The sequence below is a fragment of the Macadamia integrifolia genome, unplaced genomic scaffold, assembly GCF_013358625.1.
Source record: "Macadamia integrifolia cultivar HAES 741 unplaced genomic scaffold, SCU_Mint_v3 scaffold1555, whole genome shotgun sequence".
In the NCBI taxonomy this organism is placed as follows: Eukaryota; Viridiplantae; Streptophyta; class Magnoliopsida; order Proteales; family Proteaceae; genus Macadamia; species Macadamia integrifolia.
Genome location: NW_024868258.1, coordinates 60,261 through 83,402, shown reverse-complemented (window position 1 = coordinate 83,402; position 23,142 = coordinate 60,261). Strand labels below are relative to the sequence as shown.

General features: G+C 38.5%; 1 protein-coding gene across 2 annotated transcripts in view; it reads right to left on the bottom strand.

Annotated features, from left to right (window-relative positions):
* The window catches only part of LOC122064210 (myosin-1-like), a 43,058-nt gene extending 20,749 nt beyond the window's left edge, over positions 1-22,309 (bottom strand). Inside the window, exons 1-15 of one of the 2 annotated variants that reach the window (XM_042627933.1) lie at positions 22,125-22,309; positions 21,042-21,968; positions 17,230-17,334; positions 16,996-17,139; positions 16,747-16,897; positions 16,548-16,575; positions 15,541-15,706; positions 15,334-15,397; positions 15,201-15,214; positions 15,027-15,111; positions 6,398-6,501; positions 6,150-6,288; positions 3,208-3,326; positions 1,074-1,226; positions 890-979 (exon numbers count right to left, since the gene is read on the bottom strand). In XM_042627933.1, the coding sequence (XP_042483867.1) occupies positions 890-979; positions 1,074-1,226; positions 3,208-3,326; positions 6,150-6,288; positions 6,398-6,501; positions 15,027-15,111; positions 15,201-15,214; positions 15,334-15,397; positions 15,541-15,706; positions 16,548-16,575; positions 16,747-16,897; positions 16,996-17,139; positions 17,230-17,334; positions 21,042-21,425 (1,746 nt within the window). In that variant the 5' untranslated portion in view covers positions 21,426-21,968; positions 22,125-22,309. Of the gene's footprint in view, positions 1-889; positions 980-1,073; positions 1,227-3,207; positions 3,327-6,149; positions 6,289-6,397; positions 6,502-15,026; positions 15,112-15,200; positions 15,215-15,333; positions 15,398-15,540; positions 15,707-16,547; positions 16,576-16,746; positions 16,898-16,995; positions 17,140-17,229; positions 17,348-21,041; positions 21,969-22,124 lie in introns of those variants that run through there. The other variant, XM_042627934.1, reaches the window with a different exon arrangement.
* Positions 22,310-23,142: the final 833 nt, after the last annotated feature.

Below are 23,142 nucleotides of genomic sequence, written 5' to 3'. Positions count from 1 at the left end.
TTAGAGAGAGTATGTAATGGTTTGGAAGAAAATGGGTTCTTTTTTAGAGTTTAAGTATAAGGGTAAAAGGGACATTTCTCACTTTCAGTTAACAGTGTTACAAATTAGGGGTGCGGTAGACATTATTTTCATTTCTGGGTGTTACTCCAAGTTAGTTTCAATTTTAGGGGTAGTACCAGATAATTTCCCTAATAATTAATACTGAACTAGAGTATCTTTTTCTAGGTAAATAACTAGAGCATCTAATAATATATATATATCAATTTACTAGTTTCTTGATTCAGAACTTAGTTGGTCACAAGAAAAAATAATTTTGCAAGAGAGGTTATTATTGTATTAAATATTATAAAGAAAATGTTATCATAATTGTTTAACATGAGAAAACATGCATAGCGTAAGCAATAAAGATCGATTGATGGAGTCAAACTCGCAATCAGCACATTTCCGTGTTTCAAAGTCAGTGATCAAAACACAAAGATCTTTAACTAAAAAAGAGACAGTTGGAAAGTAGTGAAAGAATAGCACAGAAAAAATCAAAGATAGTTCCTTCTCCAGATATGTTCTTCAGACAAATATAGTTTAGGTATATAAGATGGGTTCAGGCTAAGGAGAAAAACTAATAGACCAGATCCTACAGGCCAAAGAAAATATACATGTGAACCATAATGCATTAACCTTTCAAAAGAAAAGAGAGAGTGATTGAAAGAAGTATTGCAGTAAGAGAATAAGCTTCAATTAAGGTTACAAAACCACTTCAGTTAACTACCACTTATCAAGTTTCTTTCAGTAATTCTTTGAAAGATAGATATAGGTATAAATACAAAACCAGACATACTCAAGATAAATGCTAATACATGTTCTGGTCCAAAAGAAAAGACATGAACCCTACCTCCTGCTCTAATTTGAATAAATGGCGATTGAAGTGTTGTTGCAATCTCTCATTTGCATAATTTATGCAGAACTGCTCAAAACTATTTTTCTGTGGTAAAAAAAGGTGTAATATAAACACTTGGGATGATTCAAAGCCATAAACATATCAAATGATTCGAATAGGAAGCATGAGAGAAACATACATCAAATGATTCAAATCCATAGATGTCAAGAATGCTGATGGATCTGCCTGTACGCTGCTTGCCTACTTCGAGCGATTTATTGATTTGGTCAACCAGCCAATCAAACAAGCAAGCATAGATCGATTTTCCCAATGCATCTCTCGTGTAGATTGCCTAAAGGACAAATTGGTCAGAATTTTATGAATCCAACACAAGAAAGAAGATATCACAATTTCCCTATGTTGAAAAATAAAGGTTTATGTATAACATGGGGGTATTTTTGTAATGGTTTCTTGTCAATATGGTCTTATGTGTAAAAACCCTTGACAAGCCAGATACATCATTGTAATTCCTTTTATTTTATTGTTTATAAACACAATACATACCTTCACTCCAATTGGTAGTTCTTTCCCCATATTCTCTTCTCTCGTTTCTTGTGTGTATAAAGACAAATTAGCCACTCTCAGAGGAAGTACGTTAATTCATGCACGGAAGAGGGAGGGGATAAAATGAAAAATAGAGAGAATAAGGTAGAAATGAAAAGAGATAAAATAGGGAAAATGATAGAAAGCTTTCTGAACCAAGCTTGGGGTCTTTGGTTCTATTAAGGGAACCTCCTCCTTCACTAAGAGAGAATTTGTAGGAATATGACTCGATAGCTAGTTTCCTCATTCATGTGGCCATTTAAGTAATGCAGGTGATGTGGCAATTGTAGCCACGTTCCCTACTTCCCTATTCAATTACAACTTCTTTATAACTTATCATAACTACACAACCATTTCACCCATACTCTCTACGATAACATATCCCAGATCCTCCCATTGACTAATAACTTTCTTTATATGACTCAGACATTAAAATATTCAAATTAGTTGAAAATAACACACAACATATGTGCTCAATATTCTCAGAGACAAAGACATTAGCATCCAAACTTGTTGATATACCTATGGATCCACATTAGAAATTTGGAAACAATGATAGTGAAAAGCTTACAAATAAGCATCAGTACAATAGGCTGGTTGCCAACTTATTTATCTTAATTAATCAGTTCACGGAGATGCCTAAATAGATGCATTGGGAGGCAGCTTGTCATATTTAGCAATATCTTAAAGGTGCTCTGGAAAAGGGTCTCACGTACAGACCTAACAAAAATGTTAATCTTGTCGGATATTCTGATGTTGACTGGGCTAGTGCAGAAAATAATAGAAGGTCTACACTAGCAATTGTACATTTGCTGGTGGAATCTAGTTACTTGAAGGAGTATAAAGCAGACCATAGTGGCAAGGCCTAGTGTAGAAGTTGAGGATCGAGCTATGGCTCATATTGAGGCAAAGTTGATACGGTTAAAGTCTCTTCTTCAGGAGCTAGGTTTTCCTATTACCGAGCATAAAGATGTGTATTGTGACAACTTGTCAGCTATCTATATTGCAAGCAATCCTGTCTTTCATGAGTGGACAAAACATATTGAGGTGGATTGTCATTTGGTGGAAGATGATGTGATGAAGAAACTGATTGATGCTCTAGTTATTGGTACTGGGACTGGGAGTCAACTTGGTGATTTGTTCACCATGGCATTATTTTGGCCTACCTTTCTTGGAGGTTGTTACAAGTTGGGAATAGGTGATATTTATGCTCCAGCTTGAGGGGGAGTGTTAAAGTATTATGTGCACAGGTTATGTTATCCGCAGAAGAATTGTGATCATGGTTTTGGTTATTTTGTCCTTTTATGTAATAATAATTATATCTGTCCTTGCATTGTAAATATTATTAGTTGGCATTATATATAATGAAAAACAAGGCTCATGGTTTACACACACAGAAACCTTGGGTCCTATCTCCGATACTCCCTTCTCTCTTCTTTTATCCCTGTCTTCTCTTCTTTGCTTCTTCTTCTTGCTATTCTCATATCTTAAGCAGGTACTGTTTCTAATCTTTGGTTCTGCTACATGGTGGACAAGAAATAATATGTAGTCTAGAGAATTCAGTTGAGGGATAGTCTAATAGAGTTAGATTAAGTATTTAAGATTTCCTTGACGAACCCACCATATGGAGAATCCAATCTCCTTGCACAAGTTACACATGGAGTTTGTTGACTGGTAGACAAAGTCTGTAACAAGATAATCACAAATTTTCCTCGTAAAGATTATGTTACCTGAGATAGTGTAAGCTTTTGGACAATATTATCATTTCCAACTCTCATTTTGTGAGTCGACAGAGCTAGATTTAGTGCATCAACATTACATCCAATCAATTGAGCAACAGTGTTTAGACCTGAAAAATAAAATTCCAACAAGCATAATAAGATACATGAAAACAACTATTCATCAAATGATGCATATCAGAAATAACTAAAGAGGTACGAAAAAAGATAAAATCAAGTGAGATAGGTGTGCATCTTTCTTAACAAACTTGAAAGAGTGATGAAGTAAACAACATAACCACTTTCAGTATTTGCAAAAGCAAAGCAACAAAGGAATCACCCGACTTTTTAGGAATTGGGGATATCAAATTACGTTTTAGCCCCCCATAAAGAGATATTGATAAACATAACAGTTTTCATGATTTCATGGGGAATGCAAAACAGCACTTGAGCTAGTAACTAGAAACTGCAAAAGGTCACGGGTTGACTGTCGTGGCATGGTGGTGAAATCTCCCACATGTAGAACCAGGCCAGCAACTAATGTAGTTGCTTGGGTTTATTTCCGTGTTGCGTTCACTGGGCAATTCATGGAGGTGGAGATTGAATCTTTCATGGGGCTAACATTGTGATTCTTTATGCCCCATTTGTTGGACGAAAAAAAAAGAGGTGGGAAACTTTTTAGGGTGGGTCTCACATGTTGTGGGTTGGATTGACAAGGAAAGGGAAGGAACGGAAATAATGGAATATGTAATTTTTAGTGGGGTAGGATTCTATGGGAAAGAGAGGAAATAGGTGGAGGAGAGAGATAGACACAAAACAACTTTTCCATGAAGTACTACCAAAATTGGTAGGACTTCGGAAGTGAGTGCGGTGGAAAAGTTAAGTGCCTTATTGCATTCAATGACCTTATCTAGTAAGTTTCCCACTCCACTTATCCAAAAACTCACGTTTGTGATAGTTTGTGGGAAACAAGAACAAGTTTCCCACCCCTTTTTACCCTTTTGACTTTTCTCAGTCAAACAAATAGGGCCTTAGGGATTATGCAGGATTTTAAGCTATTTTACTGTATCTATTAGTTTTAGAAAACTCATCTGTTACTTAACAATTACAAATTTTCTCTTTTAGAAAGTAGAAATTAATTAATTTCAAGCACCCCATTATAATATTGGTAGGAAGTTAAAAAAAAATTACACAATTATTTTGAATATACAATATAGGACAAGGGGGTCCTTGATATGTTTTAGGAAGTTTAGTTTCCATGTTGGTGAGTTAACAAGTCTTGTTAGGACTTACTATTTTTTTAACTTTGCTTTTCTTTTGAGAGAGTATTGTAACCCTACAGATTTAGTGGAGAATTGATGAATAAGATTTGAGCGTTAGTTGGTGTGAGATGTCCCATGGGAAGGCCAGACATGGTCGAAGTTTCCTCTTCTTTTTATTCTCAACTCCGTTCATGCTTCTTCTTCTTCTCTATCCTATCTTCAGTGTACCCAAACTCTAAATCATGTCTATAACTCTAGTTTACCTTCTATAACATGTTATTTTCTTATTCCTTAATCTATCCAAACAAGCATTTCGCTCTCTTTGCCCTACATGGGCCCTTCCAAGTACCATTCCATGCAATCCAGTACGAGAAATCAAAAACTAGGCTGTTCGACATCACTTCCCATTGTTGTTGTATTGTGCAGAGCTTCCTTTGTAGTCATAGTCGTCACAGCATCAGGTGACCCAAAGCATTGGAGGGGGCCTGGACGTTAGGCAATGCCCTGACAACTATATAGTGTTTCCTCCTCAAAACTCTTTTCTTTTTTGCTCTCTCTTTGCCTTATTCTTTTTCATGGCATGTATCCCTCACATATAAATTAAGCTTCTTCTTTTTTCACATTGCATATCAAAATAAAAAAATACAAAAACTAAATCTAATAACTGTTCGATTGAGAATGGCTAGTTAACCTCCCACTATATATAATTTGACAGACTTCACCCTATTGCTGTAGAGAACTCAGTAATTAAGTTGATTAACCAGTCAGAAATCATTGACACTATTGAACCAACACAACACTTAACCATAGAATTGGACCAGCTCAACACATTTTGTACAAAATCAGGCCCTTTGGGTTGGATTAAGTGAGCCCATAAGTACAAGTATGTCAAGGACTTGGGCCCAATTCTTGGACTTGATCAAATGATTTTCTACTGCTCAAGGAAAGTAATTTGAATAAGAAAAGACTATAGGACTCACAATTGTTATTGTATAGGCCAGTAACACACTTGCAGCCCTGTGTTAATGTGTTATGCAAGTCTACATAGCCTCACCTGAATCAGAAGGCTTAGCCTATCCTATTACTCTCTTTAAGTTTCTGTCTTATGTCTCAGATCACTTATTTGCTTTTAGCATCCATCCAAGACCCTACCTAACTAGTAAATGTTGTTGTCTTAGCTACAGCTGTGCATTGATAGTTCATTGTGAGTTTTTCATTGGATATGATAAGTGAAATCTAAAACAACTGCTAAGCAGCAACACACAATTTGCTTCAAAGATGTGGGAGAGGAAAACCTAATATAAAGACAAACACCCTCTTCTCTATCCTACCTCGCCTGCCATGCAGAGCGGGAGCATTTCATATTCTTCCGAATTCAAATTATAAATGAATATCAAAGACTCATAGTCTTCGCCTTATTGAGAGTCAATCATGAGAGTAGGATGAGAAGTTCTCTATTTGTTTTCCTCCAAATCATGCCCTATTTTCCACCTCTTCAAACATTCCAACCCTATAACAACTATTCAGATTCACCATGAGGGATAGACAGAGTACATCCATCATCATCGAAACCCTATAACAGCTATTCAGATTCAGATCAGCAATGATTGATAATGATTTCAGCACATATAATGAAGGATAACAACTATATATTATGACGTTAATACATGCTTAGCTTCAAAATATTTTTACCTTCATCCACCACAGCTTCGACATGGTTTTCATTATCAATCACATTAAAAGAGATGTTACCCAACCACAAAACAGCAGCAAGCATTGCAAAAACATTATGCTGATCTTCTTTGCTAATATGAACACTATCCATAGCTTCCTGAAATAGGAAAATAAGACATTAAGCACAACACACAAAGAGATAAAGACAAAAATTGCTTCTGCTGGAAGTTGAATCCAATCAGAGGACATCGTCAATGTTTAAGTACCATAACAGTGTGAAACCGTTCAGCATCATCAACCCCAGAAATAGAAAAGCAACTGCTCTGGCTCAAATATTTGTACTCATTTACATTCCTTATATTCAACTTCTCTGTGATTCAACATAAAAAAGGGGGAAAGAGAATTAATGTGATTAGAATACCTCATCAAAGCAAAAGCAATCATACTGTATCAGAAAAGGATTTCAAATTTTCTAAATATCCACAGGGTCATACAACAACAACAACAACAACAAACTCAGCCTTATCCCAACTTAATGGGGTCAGCCACATGATCTATTAAAAAAAAAAAAAAAAAAGAAGGGGGGGAGGGAGGACAAGATGAAAAGATGAGAGATGGGATAAGAAAGATGAAAGATTAGGGTAAGAGGAAAGAGGTAACATCCCAAGAAGTCAGAAGAATCTCAGCTAAATGGGGTCAACTACGTGGATCCTAGCCCTCCAATTGGCTCTATCCGAATCGAGACTACGCATGTCATTCTTCACCACTTTGCCTATAGTCATTTTAGGCCTGCCCTAGCTCTTTTAACTCCTTCCATTTGTATCAGATCACTCCTCCTTACTAGGCGTACTCAATCCTCCTTTGAACATGGCCATACTACACCTCAAACGACTTTCACGAAACTTGTCGTTGATTGGGGCAACTCCCAAATCAGCTCTAATATGCTCATTCCTTACTATATCCTTCTTAATTTTGCTGCATATCTATCTTAGCATCCTCATCTTAGCTACACATAGCTTCTCTATATGACACTTCTTAACTGCCCAACATTCCGCCCCATATATCATGGCTGGTCACACAATAGTCCTATAGAATTTTTCCTTAAACTTTAAAGGCATACGCTGGTCACACAACACTCCAAAAGCACCTCTACAATTCATCCATCCCATTTTAATTCTCTGGGAAACATCATCCTTTATGTCATCTTCTTTACCTATGGTTGACCCCAGATATCTAAAATAGTCACTTTGTGGGATCTCTATCTCCTCAATTTTCACCATTTCATTATCTATCATAGAGTGGCTAAAATTACACATCATATACTCCGTCTTTGATCTACTAACTGTAAAATCTCTTGTTTCTGAGGTTATCTCCATAGCTCCAACTTACAGTGAATCCCTGCTTTAGTCTCATCCACTAAAACGATGCTATCGACGAAGAGCATACACCAGGGGACCTCGTCTAGAATGCTTTCGGTTAACTCATCTATGATAAGTGCAAAAAGATAGGGGCTTTAAGGCCGATCCTTGATGTAACCCAATCATAATTGGAATTCCATGTCTTGACCTCCCACAGATTTCACGCTAGTCGCCACACCCTCATACATATCCTTGATTATCTCCACATATGTACTCAACATCTCTCCCTTTACCAATACATGTCAGTTTAGATCTCTAGGAACTCTATCATATGCTTTTCCTAGGTCAATAAAGACTATATGGAGATCAATCTTATAACTTTCCATGAGCCACCTTAGTAGGTATATATTCTCCATCGTGGATCTACCTAGCATATATCCAAATTGGTTCTCTGAGATCTTAGTTTCTTTTATCAGGAGGGCTTCAAGAACCTTCTCTCATAATTTCATTTATGCTTCTATAGTTGTTGCAGCTCTGAGTATCCCCATTATTTTTGTAGATCAGGACTACAATGCTTCTCCTCTAATTATCTGGCATCTTCCTTGTGTTCATAATCCTGTTAAACAATTTGGTTAACCAAACAACCCAGCATGCTCATAGGGTTTTCCACACTTCTATTGAGATCTCATTTAGGCCTAGTGTCTTGCCTGTTTTCATCTTTCATAAGACTTCTTTAACTTCCACCACCCTAACCTTTCGTACATATCTATGGCACATGGAGTCTTGATGAGTAAAGCAATCTTTTGGGTCATTCCCACTAAGAGTATCTCCATTTAGTAGGGCACTAATATACTATCCCATCTCTTCACAATATCCTCATCCCTTACCAACACTCTTCCATCATCACCTTTGATACACCTCACCTGGTCGAAAGCCCTACTCTTCCCTTCTCACATTTTAGCTATCTTATATATAGCGTTTTTCCATTCTTTTGTATTTAGGTTAATATACATATCCTCATATTTCTTCATCCTAGGATCCCCCCAATTCTTTTAGCTTCATTTCGTGCATCAAAATACATCTTCTTATCTTCGGAATCTTTAGTCTTTTGTCATGTCTTAAAACAAACTTTCTTAGTTTTAATGTCTTATTGCACTTCTTCAACCCACCACCACATTTGTCTAGGGGCCTGACGACTACCTTTCGCTTCCCATAGGACTTCTTTGGCAACCCTCTTAATACAATTCATCATCTCGTTCCACATCACATTGATGTCTCCCTCAAAGTCTCACTTTACTTGTTTGACCACTTTATCTGAAAATGTATTTAAAGGGTCACCTTTAATCTCTACCACCTTATCTTGGGGTACATAAGTTCCTTCCTCCTACGCTTGTGTGCTCTAAGATACACATCCAACACCACCAGTCTTTGTTAGGTGGTTAAACTCTCCCCAGGGATACCCTTGCTTACATAACCTTCTACCTATCCTTCTTGCAAGGAAGAATCTATTTGGCTAACATGATTTCACTTTTGCCACAATCATTCCAACCATCCTCTCGCTCTGACCTAACGCTCGCGAGAACAACAGGAACCCTATCAGTGCCACTGCTTGGAGCAGTCTGGCCTCCAGCTGGGCTGCTCCCCCCGCTCTCCCTCCCCCTCCCCATTCTTTCCACTCCCGTCTCTGATCTGACGATGGACTTGCCAGGACCCTCTTGATCCTCCCTGCTGGAATCGCTCGCTCCTTCCGCTGATGAGCTCTAGGCCTACCGCTGCTCTTCCTCAAGTTGCTGCTTTGTTCAAGCATAACTAAGTCGCCGTCCGCTGCTCCAACCTGCTCTCGAAATGACTCGTTGGCTCCTCCCCCCCTCTGCCGATGCTCGCTAGGTCTATTGGTGCCCATCCTTGAGTCGTTACATTGTTCGAGTGTGCTTCGGTGCCACTGACCTAGCCATGCTCTCTTCTTAATCCATGGCAAACCAACGTTGTCCCAGTGATTTTGGCAAACTCTTTGCACGGCTTGCAACCCACAAGGTTTCCAGTCATGCTTGGCAGACAACCACCTCACCGTCACCCTCCGAAAGGCTGGCGCCCCCCTTCGCAGCTATCTCCTCCGCGAGGCCAGATTCCCCCTTGGCCGTGGCCCTCCACAAGGCCCACGCCCTACCGCCGAGCCTGCCTTTTCCGCCAGAACTCCAATTCATGTCTTGACAACTGGAAGTTGAAGTGTTAAGACCTGTTGGTAGGGTTTGGTGGAACCCTACCTCCAAATTTCCTAGTTTGCCCTCCTTCTTGGGCTTCTGGGTTCCTGTTCAGCCCATATGGGCTTTTGAATTGTAAGTTGTTGGGCTTCTAGCTCTTGTTTTTGCCCTTGTGGGCCTTGTGTTGTTTTAGTCATGTCATTTGTGACATGTCTTCCACTCCTCAAGCTCACTGAACCTTAGTTGTTGTCCTTTTGGACTTTGGTTACCCTTATAGGGTTTGTAATCTCTCTTAGGGAATATATTTTCCCTCCCCCTTCTTTTAATGCACTTATTAATTCACCCAAAAAAGTGCTCCTCTCTTTTGCGAATAAAATATTCACAATGGGAAGATCATAAATTATTACAAAGTCCAGGAATAAGGTCCCATCCTCATTCCTCTCTTTAATGCCATAGCCTCCTTGAACACCTTCATATCCTCTACAATTAGCCTCCTTGAACACCTTCATATCCTCTACGATCCTCCCCCCAACATGTCCGTTCAAGTCACCTCCAATAATAATTGATTGATCTTGGTTAAGTGTAACGCCCCGGCCCCATTAATCTTGCACAATATTGTCCTCTTTGGCCCATGGGCCTCAAGGCTTTAAAACGCGTTGTGCCATGTTTAAGGAGGCTAGAGGTTATTAACTAGTCCAAGAATCTCTCCCTAGGCGATGTAGGACTAAAGTTTGCACACCCTCACCGATCTCCCAAATCCCCTGGTACTTGCCATATTCTTGGGTCTCACAAACTTCCCCCCTTTCGGCACAGCATCCCCGTTGTGGCCCCACACTTTGTCGAGGTCTACTCTGATACCATTTGTAACGCCCCAACCCCATTAACCTTACACAATATTCTCCTCTTTGACCCATGGGCCTCAAGCCTTTAAAACACGTTGTGCCATGTTTAAGAAGGCTAAAGGTTATTAACTAGTCTAGGAATCTCTCCCTAAGCGATGTGGGACTAAAGTTTACACACCCTCACCGATCTCCCAAACCCCCTGGTACTTGCCGTATTCTTGGTGGGGACACTCACTGATCTCCCAGGCGGGTCTGATACTTGTTGTATTTCTTGGGTCTCACATTAAGACTCTACATTAAATCATCCATGTTATCCCAAAATTGATGCTTTATACTTTCATCCAATCCTACTTGGGGTGCATAGGCACAAACAATATTGACAACCTCATTCTCCAACACCAATTTGATGGATATAATCCTATATCCCATTCTTTTGACATCCATTACATTAGTCTTTAGATCTTTATCCACTATAATGCCCACTCTGCTTCTATTACTTTGATCTCCCACATACCAAAGTTGGAAGGTATCCAATGCCTTAGTTTTATTACATTTTTATTACATTTCCATCTAGTCTCTTGAATACATGCTATGTTGTTCTCTTCATAACATCAATCCATTCCAAGCTCTTCCCGGTTAAGGATCCAATGTTCCAGGATGCTAATCTAATCCTACGCCAAGTCAATGGACCTGCGAAACTGATTCTCCCGAGGTTAAGCTTTCAAAGTGGGATCGTTCCACGCTTCTGGGCTTGAATATTTCCTCTCACGTACCCTTGACTACTTATTACCACATCCAGGAGTCAATACGACATGTTGCTTACGGGGGAGGATGAAAGGACATAACAAAAATCAAAAAAGAGATCAGAAAACAAAAAGATCCATGCAAAAGGAGATTGGTTGGAAATAATAAAGTGCCAGCACCAATATATGAAAGTAAATATAAGTAGTAGACAGGTATACATAAAGAATTATAGGGGGAAGGGCACTGAAATATCCACAGGGTCATGTTACTCAAAATTAGTTTCAACAGTGACAGAAGGGAAGGCAGAGTGCATTAAGAGTTTGGGGCCTTTGGGCCAGGGTGATGGGGGGGAGGGGAATTAAAGGTTATTCTATTCTTTCTTTTTTGGGGGGGTTTAATAAAGTTTATTCCATTCTAGGAGAACAAAATTAGTGGATAATTTTATAACTCCAGTGCTTGATCTAGGTTCAGTATAAAAGACCTGAAAAATTCAGTCACAAATGCATCACAAATCCTACTCATTAAAGCATTGGTGATTCTGAGTTTTTAAGTACCACATCCTATTAAAATTCAGAGCCATAGAATGAGATATGCTACATCATAGTTGAAATGCAATGATACATCATTTTACTGAGAACCTCTTTTAGCTCAACTCAACAAAGCCTTATCCCAACTACTTGCAGTCAACTACAGTAGCTCAACTCTGCCAATCCAATCCAAGGAGACACCATCCTTGGATCATAAGTTGCCAAGATATTTTCTCATAACCCAACATACATCTCTTTGTCCTTCTCCTTATCAGTTAGAATCTCCGACTAGCACCATATCACTCCTCACTATTTCAGCATTTGGTCTTTTCTGCAAATAACTGAACCACATTAGCTGACTTTCCCTTGTAAACTATTAGCAACTTAATGCTACCCCTAAGTTCCAACAAGTTTATTCCTGATTCGATATTTAAAATCCTCGGCGCATCTAAAATCATTCCATGTTAGAAAGATTTGTCGATTTCCCCCCACTTTTGGCATGAAAGAATTTCATTAAAACTTGAAAACATGTTAGGACTACAGATTGCATGGATGGAAGCCCCAAGGAAACGAAAAAGTTGGTCAAAAATAGAGAGAGGAAAAACTGAAAATAGCAACCAACCCTCCAAGAAACAACTGACGCAGACACAAAAGCCATATAGGTTTCCTAATTCACCAGGCACTCCACATCTCGGGAAAAATTGTGACATCATCAAACAGCTCTTTCCTGCCACGGATTCTCCTTCCCATCCTACCCCATCTACAGCCCACCAGACTAAATATGAAAGGTTCCCTCTTCACCCACTTCCCCTGCCTAACCCCTTGCAGCATCCCCACCCAAACATGTCCTTTCTTAGCATATGAACTACAACACATTTTCTGATCCTCTGAATTTTATAAGATCTATAAAGGTGAAACTGAGACTTCACATTGTAAGTCTTAAAGTAGCCATACCAACAAGGTCTTGTGAAGAGCCAGATCCGTGACACTTGCAATACACGGCTCAATTAGCACTTACTACTTAAACTGAAAAGGAATTCTCTCCAAAGAAAAGACGCTTTTAATCTCTCTTCAGGGACGATCTGGTCGAGATGCGGTGTCAAATCACATCAATGAGGGATCGCTATGCCGCTTGTCCTTATAATAGGCAGACTCTGTTGCTAAAGCTCACAGTATGTCAGAGAGGCCTGGGACCTTCCTTCCTTTCTTTCATGGAAATAGGCTCTTTATTTTCCTCTTCCCTCTACAATCCAATAACACAAGTTAATATCCCTAAAACAGACAAAACAACTGGAGTTTTCAGAATTGCCAAACCCAGATCAACCAAGACAACACCTTAGTATCTGAACTTATCCTAATCTGGTTAAATCCAGATTGGAAAAAATATCAACCGAAAAAAGGAAAATATATGGGACCAAGCAAATACCAAATTCAGGAGTCTGTGCCATCCTATGCTACACAATGATAGCTCATTTTCCTGCCATTAACTAGGGGACTGAATCAAATTATAGAACTTGGACAAAAGCAGTTGAAAAGAATGCGGGCAAGATTTCGACAAATGGAAACTTTGGCGACCACGTCACTACTTGTGATCTACAGGATCGGCACAACGATGTTGTGCTTCGCGACAAATATCAGGGCTCGCCATGGCATGTGTCATGCCAACCAACTGCGCCTCCGAGCATGAGCAAATCTTGGCCCTCAGATCCGGATTTAACCTGTGTGGCTTGTGATGGGATCTTGGACCAGCATCATCCGCACCTCAACCTTTGAGTCGTAAAATTTTGGTGTCACGAGAAGTCCCTGGAACCACATTCGAACCCAATAGACCAACTTACCAAGAGCAACCAAAATGGGGCCTCATTTGCGCAATAGGTCGAACACCCTGCGTGCACACGACACATGGTTGGGAATGTGGACCTTGTGCCCATGCGCAACCCCTTGGCCTGTGCCTATGTGCTTGGCCCACGGCCCATGCTACGTGCGCACCGCTGCTGCTGCTGCTGCTGCTGCTATTGTACGTGTGGCTGCTGTGGGGCTGCCACCATCTCATGCCACAAGACAATGTGCCTCATTTTGACCTATATCGGCACAATGATACGGAAATCGTCATATCTTCCTCATTAAGAATCAGATTGATGCGTTTCAAGTTGCATTGGGAAGAAGAGATGTACTAAAACATCCATGTACATGTCTTCTTCCAAATCTTCCATTTGGCATACTCAAATTGTCTACAAAGTTGACATGTCAGTGTGAACCTATGAAATCACCATTCAAAGTGCATGTGCACTACTCCCGATGCTGCCATATGCAGCTAAACACTGCCACATATGCCCGGATACCTCAATATCACTGAAAAACTGACACATGTCCAGTTCTCACTGCCACTACACTGCCTGCTCTGCCAAATCACTGTCAAACATTTCCACCACTACCAAATCACCAGAACACTGTATAGTTGCTAACAATGACATCATGCTCCAATTTCCCAACATATGTAACTCAAAAGTCTTCTAATAGTGAGATTATAGGGCTAAATGATCCTTATTAAAAGCTTCTTGTAAGGTTCCATGCCAGATTATAGGGATTGCAAGCATACAGTTTTCAGTTCACGGTGGTGTCTCCCTCATTTTTGTTTGATCTTCTAACTTATTCAGACCATTTTGGTCTGGCATTCTATTAATAAATGGTTCACTCTCCCAGGAATTTACACAGACCATCAGGATTCCATTAAAGTGATATAATCTTACAGAAGGGACACTTATCTTCCAGAGAGGTTTTAAACACTTCTTCATCAGATAATGTATCCCCTTGAAAACGTACAGTAAAATTTTTCGTTTTTCTTCCAGAAGGATTACTTGAATGGAGATTATGTAACAAAGCTACAGTTAGCATAGTCTACTTTTTGCATTTTAATTAAATAAAAAGCAGGAATACAAAAGGTGTTCACATTCAATATGTCAGTCCCCAACATATTTTAACTTCCAAGAATGAGAAGATACATCTTGACAGAAGCAGGAAATGTCAGCTTAGCAGGACGGAAGTGTAGCATGTTTTCAACTGGGATATCACCTTTGCTTAACTTGAAAGGCAGTTCAAGACTTTATGTGACCTCAAGATTTCACGAGAAATTAATAACCAACATTCACAAAAATGTTTCCTGATACAGAACACTTAATACGATATGATGAGAGACAGTATAAGACAGCAGCACATTGATTACCTCTAATTACTGGTGGAGCTCCTGCACAGAGTTGGTAAAATATATGGTACGATCTTTCACCTTCTGCACATTGTACCACCCTCGACTGCTCATATGATAGATAATACAATTTACTAACTGGTTCTTAAAAATAAGATAATTCAACAAGGATTTTAAAAAGTGGAAAGAAAATACCTTTTCAAGTAAAACTGCAAAGAAATAAGAACCAAGTTGCAGGAGCAAAACAGAACAAAAGAGTCAGGGTAAAAATTCATGTAGGGAGAAGTAATGGTATTGCGAGGCTTATGATGAAAGCAAGTGATCTTACACGTCTGAATTTTGGCGCCAGAGATTTTTCCAGTTTCACTGAAGTGAATTTCAATGAGCTTACCCTGTAGCATATCCACCAAAAAGATATTATACTAAGAGCACAAAATTTGGGCATTCCAAAACAGCATTTTATGTATTAAGCCTTCAGGTAAACAGTCAATATGAAGTAGCCATTTGAATCAATGGAAAGGAACTGAGAGCTTACGAAACGACTTGAGTTAACATTTCTTGATGTTTTTGCGTTACCAAAGGCTTCCAATATGGGATTAGTCTTCAGAATTTCATATTCTATTCCACTACCACCTCCAAGTGCAGCCAAATATTGCATAGCTATCTTTGCTGTTTCAGTTTTCCCTGCTCCACTTTCACCACTGAGAAAACAGACGAAAAATAGTCAAAGACAGATGAGACTTCAGTAAGTATAGAAGTCAAAGACTAGAGCCAATAGTTCTATACAGAATTGAATGATCTTGATCTATCATAGCAATGAACGGAAAAGCAGAGGCATGTGAAATTAGAAGTTGACGTAAGCAAGTGCTATGCATCCTCAAGAATAATTCCAAAAGAATAAGAACTCTTCTTCCAGGCTAATCATACAGATTTTAAGATTCCATAATATAGTATCTAAACTAAACGAAAACAAATATGAGAAACCATTATCTTGTTCACAAACAATTGGTATCTTGTTCATGAACAATTAATATACTCTCAACTATAGACCAATGCTCCAATAATACTCCATACATTTACAGGTCAAATAAACAAGAAGTAACCAAGGATAGATTTAAGGAATCTAACATAGCTCCAATAAAGCACTCGATACAGGCAAATACGCCACACCTAAGTGGATTACAACACTTGTCCATTATGTAAAAGATCTAGGATCAGAAAAGGATGCAAAGACCATGAAATGAGTGAACTTAAATGCACAAAATGACAGAAAATAGGGGTAATGAGAATAAAGTAAACAATCCAAAAGTTCAGGGACAAGCCAAAAGAACTCGTAGCAACAGTCTCAGAAGAAGACTAAAGCATATAAATGTCGGATAGTCTATACCAGATGCCCAATACTAATTTATTTTCAACAAGTTTCTCAGAGAATTTACAAGAAAAAAGAAAAGACTGCCTCTATCATAAGCATCTAATAGCTGCTCGCATCATGATAAGAAGTGTGTAATGACTCCTATATAAATAACTGAGTCTTGTACCAACCTTATAATGATTGATTGGTTGACTTCATCTGTAAAAATGTTACAAGAACATCATCAGAAAGTCATGCATAAGTGCAAATCATATTAATAGGAGGCATTCAGTGATTTTTCAGTTTTAAAAAGGACAAGAAAGTTGGCAAATACACAATAGGGAAGTTGTGGGAACAGAAAAAGTATCATAGAGTTAGAAGTTAAACCACCTCGCATCATTTCACGGATGGCTGTATCTGCGATCGCATACACATGGGGACTATCCATAGATTTACGCTTATATGCTTCAATATAACCATTTCCATACAAAGGGACTTCTTTAAAGGGATTGATGGCAACCAACACTGGTCCTGCTTTAGTCTACATTTCACACAAATATAATACCACAAGGACTTAGAAAGGGTGAAATCTTGAATAAGCAAATTTACGAAGAATCTAATACCAAAATAAACACTCACATATATCATGTCTTGACTGTATCTATATTGAAGATTGTACAATACTGATGGTTCATTTAAATAACTAAGCTGCATGAGATCGTCTACACCATCAAGGATATCAGGATTTGCAGGTAATAAAGTTTCAGCATCGGCATTCAAAACCTGAAATCGAGAATAAAGCAATTGATTAAACATAAAAGTTTGTGCAGAGCATCTTCCTTCCAAACTCCTGATTCACAGATTGTCACTTACTCTCCCCTCTGGAAGCAAAATAACACACTCAGTCCCTGAAGTTGACAAAATCTTTCCCAGTGCCCAATCACCATTTGGAAGTTGACACCAAGATTGAATCTTCTTCTGAAACAACAAACTTCAGCACGTAGGTATTGCAATCAATCTACAGTATGTTTAATTATTTCATAAAAACATCATTTCTCAAAATATCCCAGAAATTATCAAAGTTACATGTCTTTGACTAAGAAAGCGTCTTGTCTATGTATAAAACAGTAACAGCAAGAAACCGATAGCAGTATGGGTGTCACATGAGAATAACTGAGATCCTCTCCTAGTGTTTGACTCCAGGTTACAATTCAATTCCTATTAAAGTTAAGGGTGTCTCAATTGAACCACAATAAATGCATGTATTGTTTAATACCTAGTTGAAAGTAGCGTACAAGAGAGAAACAAACAGGTTTATTTATCATAAATCCAGGATTAGCTTTACCTTCAGTTGATATTTCCTTTATTATCTCTTATTCAGATCTGGGAAGAACAAGAGCAAGACAACAGTCTTCAAATTGGTTAACCAAAGCATGTGCCAGGTCTCTAGTCGGGCAGTCATAGGGCATATCCAGTGCACGAGGCTCCCGCCACTGTGGGGTCTGGAGGGTCATATATACACAGCCTTATGACACCAGAGATACAACAGAAAGCAGCTGACTGCGCTACAACATGTGATTCTAATTAATGTAAGTAAAATAGCATTGATAAACATAGGAAAGCTCAGAGACTTCCACGGCGATAAGAAATGGCATATCACCTGAACAATCTGCATACATCCAAAAGCCTACAATTTCCATCTAGACCGTTGGTCAGACATTCATAAAGTTATCTATCAGCCATAAACATGACCCCAAAATTTAGATGTACACCCTTATAATCTGCCCAAGCTCAAATCAGTTGAATTGGCTCCTTACCAAGTAAGTATAACAAATAAATACGTTAGAAAGGTGGAGGGACCCTAGACCTCTTCCATGTCAAACCCTCCAGGACCACTGCAACATCAATGGACCTGCCCCCACTCTCTTGCACACACATCTGTGAATTCCTTTGTCCGAAACAAACTGACGCAGATTCATCACCAAAGTAGGCTTGTTTTATTAGGAATAAGCCTAGGGCTGGGTGACTTGGGTCCCATACATGTTGGGCCTTTGATCCTATGTGTTTTGACTGTAATACTTTCATGCGCCTAAACTAGGGGTTTTATTGTTGCATACGGGAATAACTAGTTTGTTTCCTTTTACATTAGTTTCCATTTTAGTTGGTCTAATTTAAGTAATAGTTTGTCTTACAAGTTAAGTCACGTTAGTTTCCTTTTACTTGGTTTCTATTTTCAGTTTAGCTTTTTTTTTTCAGGTTTAGAAAGTACTATTTTAGGAGTTTATTTGTGGTTTCCTTTTAGGGAACCTGTTACTATGTAATTCCCACCCCATCCCCCTATTAGTCATTATAAATAAAAGTGAGGCGGCTCCTAAAGCTCCAACGATTTTGACAAATTAAAATAATGGCTGCTGCTGTTGTCTTCTCTGCAAGAGAACTTCTGTGTGTCTGATCACAATAATGGTTTGGTGTTTGATCCAACGACCCCTTGCAATGCGAAACCCGGAGGATCTTCTTCTTCTTTCCAAGCTTCCTCAAGTATTCTACTTCTGCTCATCTATCCAGGTATTCAAAACTCCAATTCTGCCCAGAAAATTCAAAAGTTTCTATTTTGGGTTTTGTTTTCCTGAAGCAGTTTCAGCCATCAGAATTGGCTGAAACTAGGGTCAATCTTCCCTCCCATCTGGACCACCAAACGACCAAAAGATCTGGTCTTTCTGACCAGCTATTAGTGAGATAATCAAAATCTCCCATAAACCCTGTTATAGTGATCTGTTTTGTCCAAGACAGAATTCGGTAGACCTGCTTGTGATCATATGGTGTCCTTTGATATTGGCCTATGAAACTATGAAGGAATAGGCCTAATACAACCCCTGTTATGGACATGATATCAGCACCAACCTAATGACTTGTACAGGTGGTTGGATTTTTCAAACATTTTTTGCCACTTGATTTCCCAGACATGCCACAATATTGCCCAATTGCAGATAGCTCTATGATCTCCCCTGCTGCTGTTCAAAGTACAAAAAACCACTAAAAATCTGTATTTATCGATAAACCAATGAGCCATTCCTCATTTTATATTTTACACAAACTCCTAATTGCTATTCTGACTTCAAGTTAAGCATTTCAACTGAAGCCACTTCTTGGGGATAGCTGCCACTAGAAGATACTAAGGGCCCGTTTGATAACGTTTCTACTATTTCTGTTTCAAGAAACGGCAGAAACATAAATTTCCGTTTCTGGAAACAGAAACGGAATTGAAGGTGTTTGATAAGTCATGTTTTTAGAAGTCGATAGTAACCAATGAAAGAATGGCCACAAGTCATTTCCAGAAACGGCGAAACAAGTTCTGGGTCGTTTCTTGAAGCATAAATAAGTAAAAATTTCTATTTCTATTTCTGAAAATAAGTGAAACGAAACAGTTTTATCAAACGTTTTTTACTCCGTTTCTACTGTTTCTGGAAACAGAAACGACAGAAACGCGTTTCTTGAAACGTTATCAAACAGGCCCTAAGAATGCCTCCGGTCTTCTTTTTTGGTTGATTCTAATGGAAAAGTAGTGGTAACTAAATTCAGCTATTCATAAACAAAATGGTATTGAAATAGTTTTTTATAATTAATGTTTGTGCATTCTAAATCAGATATACATTATTTTGGAACAAAGGAAGTCCTATTGGTTACTTCAAGTTGGATTCTTCACGAATTGAAACACATTTTTCTCGAAGTTGATACAGATACAGGTTTGAGAATTCATTCTTCCTTTTTTAGGCTTTATGATATTTTCACGTAGTATCTACGCTGATTTTATTAACAAATATATCAAGCAATTTCCACCCCCCCCCCAACCCCAAAAAAAAAATATATCATGCATTGATTTTTTATTTTTTTTTTGGGGGGGTGGGGGGGTGTTCTGGGATCAAAATCCTCTGTTTTTCTCATCCCTGTTTTTCCTTGTTTTGCTACCTGTAGAACACGACACATGGACAACAGAGGATCCAACGGTCAAGATTGGGTGAGGATTATTACATCCGGTGCGTTGGTCTTAAAGTTGTCCACGTGTCGTGTTCTGCAGGTAGCAAAACAAGGAAAAATAGGAATGAGAAAAACAGAGGATTATTTTCCGGTGTTTTGCCCCATTAAAATATGAAATTGTGGCCAAATTTAAGTTTCTTTCTTTTTTCTTGCATTAAAGGATTAGAAAGAAAATGTAAGAGATGCAAGGGTAAGAAAGAATATTGTGCACTGTCTGTACACCTGGTTCAAACTTATCTGCAACTTTGATTTCTTCTGATCCATATATCCCGGAAGAAAGAAAATGAGAGAGAGAGAGAGAGTTGACATTTTCCTGAGTATTTAAAAGAAAAAACGAGGCTCCCGTGAAATGTATTAGATCCTAAAGAAAAGTATGGCAGCAACTATAGAGATGAACTTGTCACAATCTCAGGAGATATCACGAACCAGAATATAAAATATAAAGGGAAATGTAAGTGTTGATAAGATTTAAAAAAGATAAGGAAATGGTAGAAGAAACGGATTATTACTTCAAATAAGTCGTCTCATCATCCCGTCGATGAGAAATCAGAGACAATCCCAAGTAATAGAAGACTAGATACAGAGAAGAGAGAGGAAGCCAACCCGAACTACAAAGCAAAATTAGAAATTCTAACAGGGGCAAAAAATACCTTCTTGGCTGCAACATAAGCGTTAGCGTCGCTCCACCTGGAATCGCTATGGCACAGCGAGTGAGTAGGCAGAGAAGAAGTTGCAGAATCCAAGTTCTCATCACCGTCAGAAGACCTATCAGTCTCTTCCAAAGATAAGGTTCTACTACTATAGGGAGATTCCTCATTACTCTGCTCCATCTTGTCTAAGCCTTCGTCAACCTCATCAGCAAAATCGTCCTTATTAGGAATGGCAGAAGAAATCCCGTTACTCGTGGTATGAGACTCCTCCGTAAACCTGATGTCAAAAGGCAGTGATCGGATTGGCTGTAACAAGGGCGGAACTTGGCCTTTTGATAACGGCTTCTTCGGCATTTCCGATGTGTCCATCTCAACTGGTGCCATCAGATAAAGATTGAGAGCAGAAAAGGCCCACTTTTCCTCAAAGTGGCTTATCAAGCTTTAAAAATTTACAAGTGGCCACTATGAATTACAGTACAATAATTGTACCAATTGAGAAGAAACTATGTCAATTTGATTCAGTGCCAGTTTAAATTCACCGGATAAACAACAGTGGAAAAAATTACTCAAAGTTGAAGGCTCAGACATGGATCAAAGCTCTTGATTCCTTAGAAACGGATCAATATTTTAGTTTTTTTATTTGAACTGATCTTCAAGAAGAGGGACAAAGCATCTCCAACATCCTTTTCAGCTCAACTGATATTCACTCCAAAAGCATTTTAAAAGCTCAAAACTTCTGAAAGTCTCTCGCCACTACCAAATCTTCAACACTTAAAGAACACTCAGGCTCCCAGTCCTCGACTGGTCGTATTCTAGTACTCGATCTAAAATTATATAAAACAATGGAGAATCGCAGCAGAGCAACTCTACAACTTCACGCACGCAATTTTTTCAGTAAAGCTGTTCAGAGTTCCGACCGATCTACTTCTGCAACAAAATGAAAAGAAATTGGTTAAAAACAGAACAAGATCCTCGAAACTCCATAGATATCACAATCTTCTCTCACCTCCTCCAAACCATTAAGAAGAGGACCAAAAAATACCGAAATTTTTATGAAATTTTCCGAGATGCTGAGGATCTTACTCGGTTCAAATGCAGCATCAAAACTGAGAAGTTTTCGGATACTCATAAAAGGAATCAGTTTAATTCTGCAAATCGATCTCTGGTTCGTCTGAGAAGAAATTCGTAGAAAATCCGAAGCGTGTAGAGACGAAGCAGCTTTTGCTCTGCGTTGCTTTCTTTTTTGTTTATTCACTGTGAGAAAGAAAATCAATCTATAAAGAGCCTCGAGTTTGAAAAAGGTTTTTCAAACGATGATTTCGAGTGAACAGACAATGATACCCCTGAGCGTCAATAGTGGAACGTGGAAATGGTTCGTACCTCGTACCCCGTGAAAGCAAGATCGATCTACAAACCGGACGTGGCGTTGCGGTTCGTTAAGCTAAGTCTGCGGTTGGGTCTTCCTGTACATGGAGTGAAATGACCATCATACCCTTGACGAGTTAAAACATCCTCTCTCCGGCTGTTCCACTGGGGCGCTCTAAGACAGAAAACACTTATTTTTTATTAATTTGCATTTCAGATAATGGACTGTTCTTTAACTAAAAAATATTGTTTTTGTTATTCTTTTTATAAGGGTTTTTTTTTTTTTGTTACATTTGAGTTTGATTATAGTATTCAAAAAAATGAATTTTAGAATAAATGAAAAGATTGCTACTAAATGTGGTGGCCTTAATTTCTTGATTTTGTCAAAATTTGGGACAAAATTTTATTTCATAGTAACAATAAATTCAAACTAAGAAATAACTTTTGTACTACTCTGCCCTTGAATATATTTCTTTTTTCCTATTTACAATTTAAATATGTGAAAATAATGTTTCTTAAGAATCAATTTGGAGAATAAGAGAGGAAGTGTGAAGCCATTTTATTATAAATTTTTCCTATACAAGCATTATAAAAATGATTTATCATATGAACAACTCTTCTACATTATGGACTACTAATTTGACATTTTGACAATTAGATAAATGGAAAACGTTTGGATTTGTCACATGCAGACTTTGTTGCAATCGTAAGCCCAGTTTGTCATTTTTCTTATTTC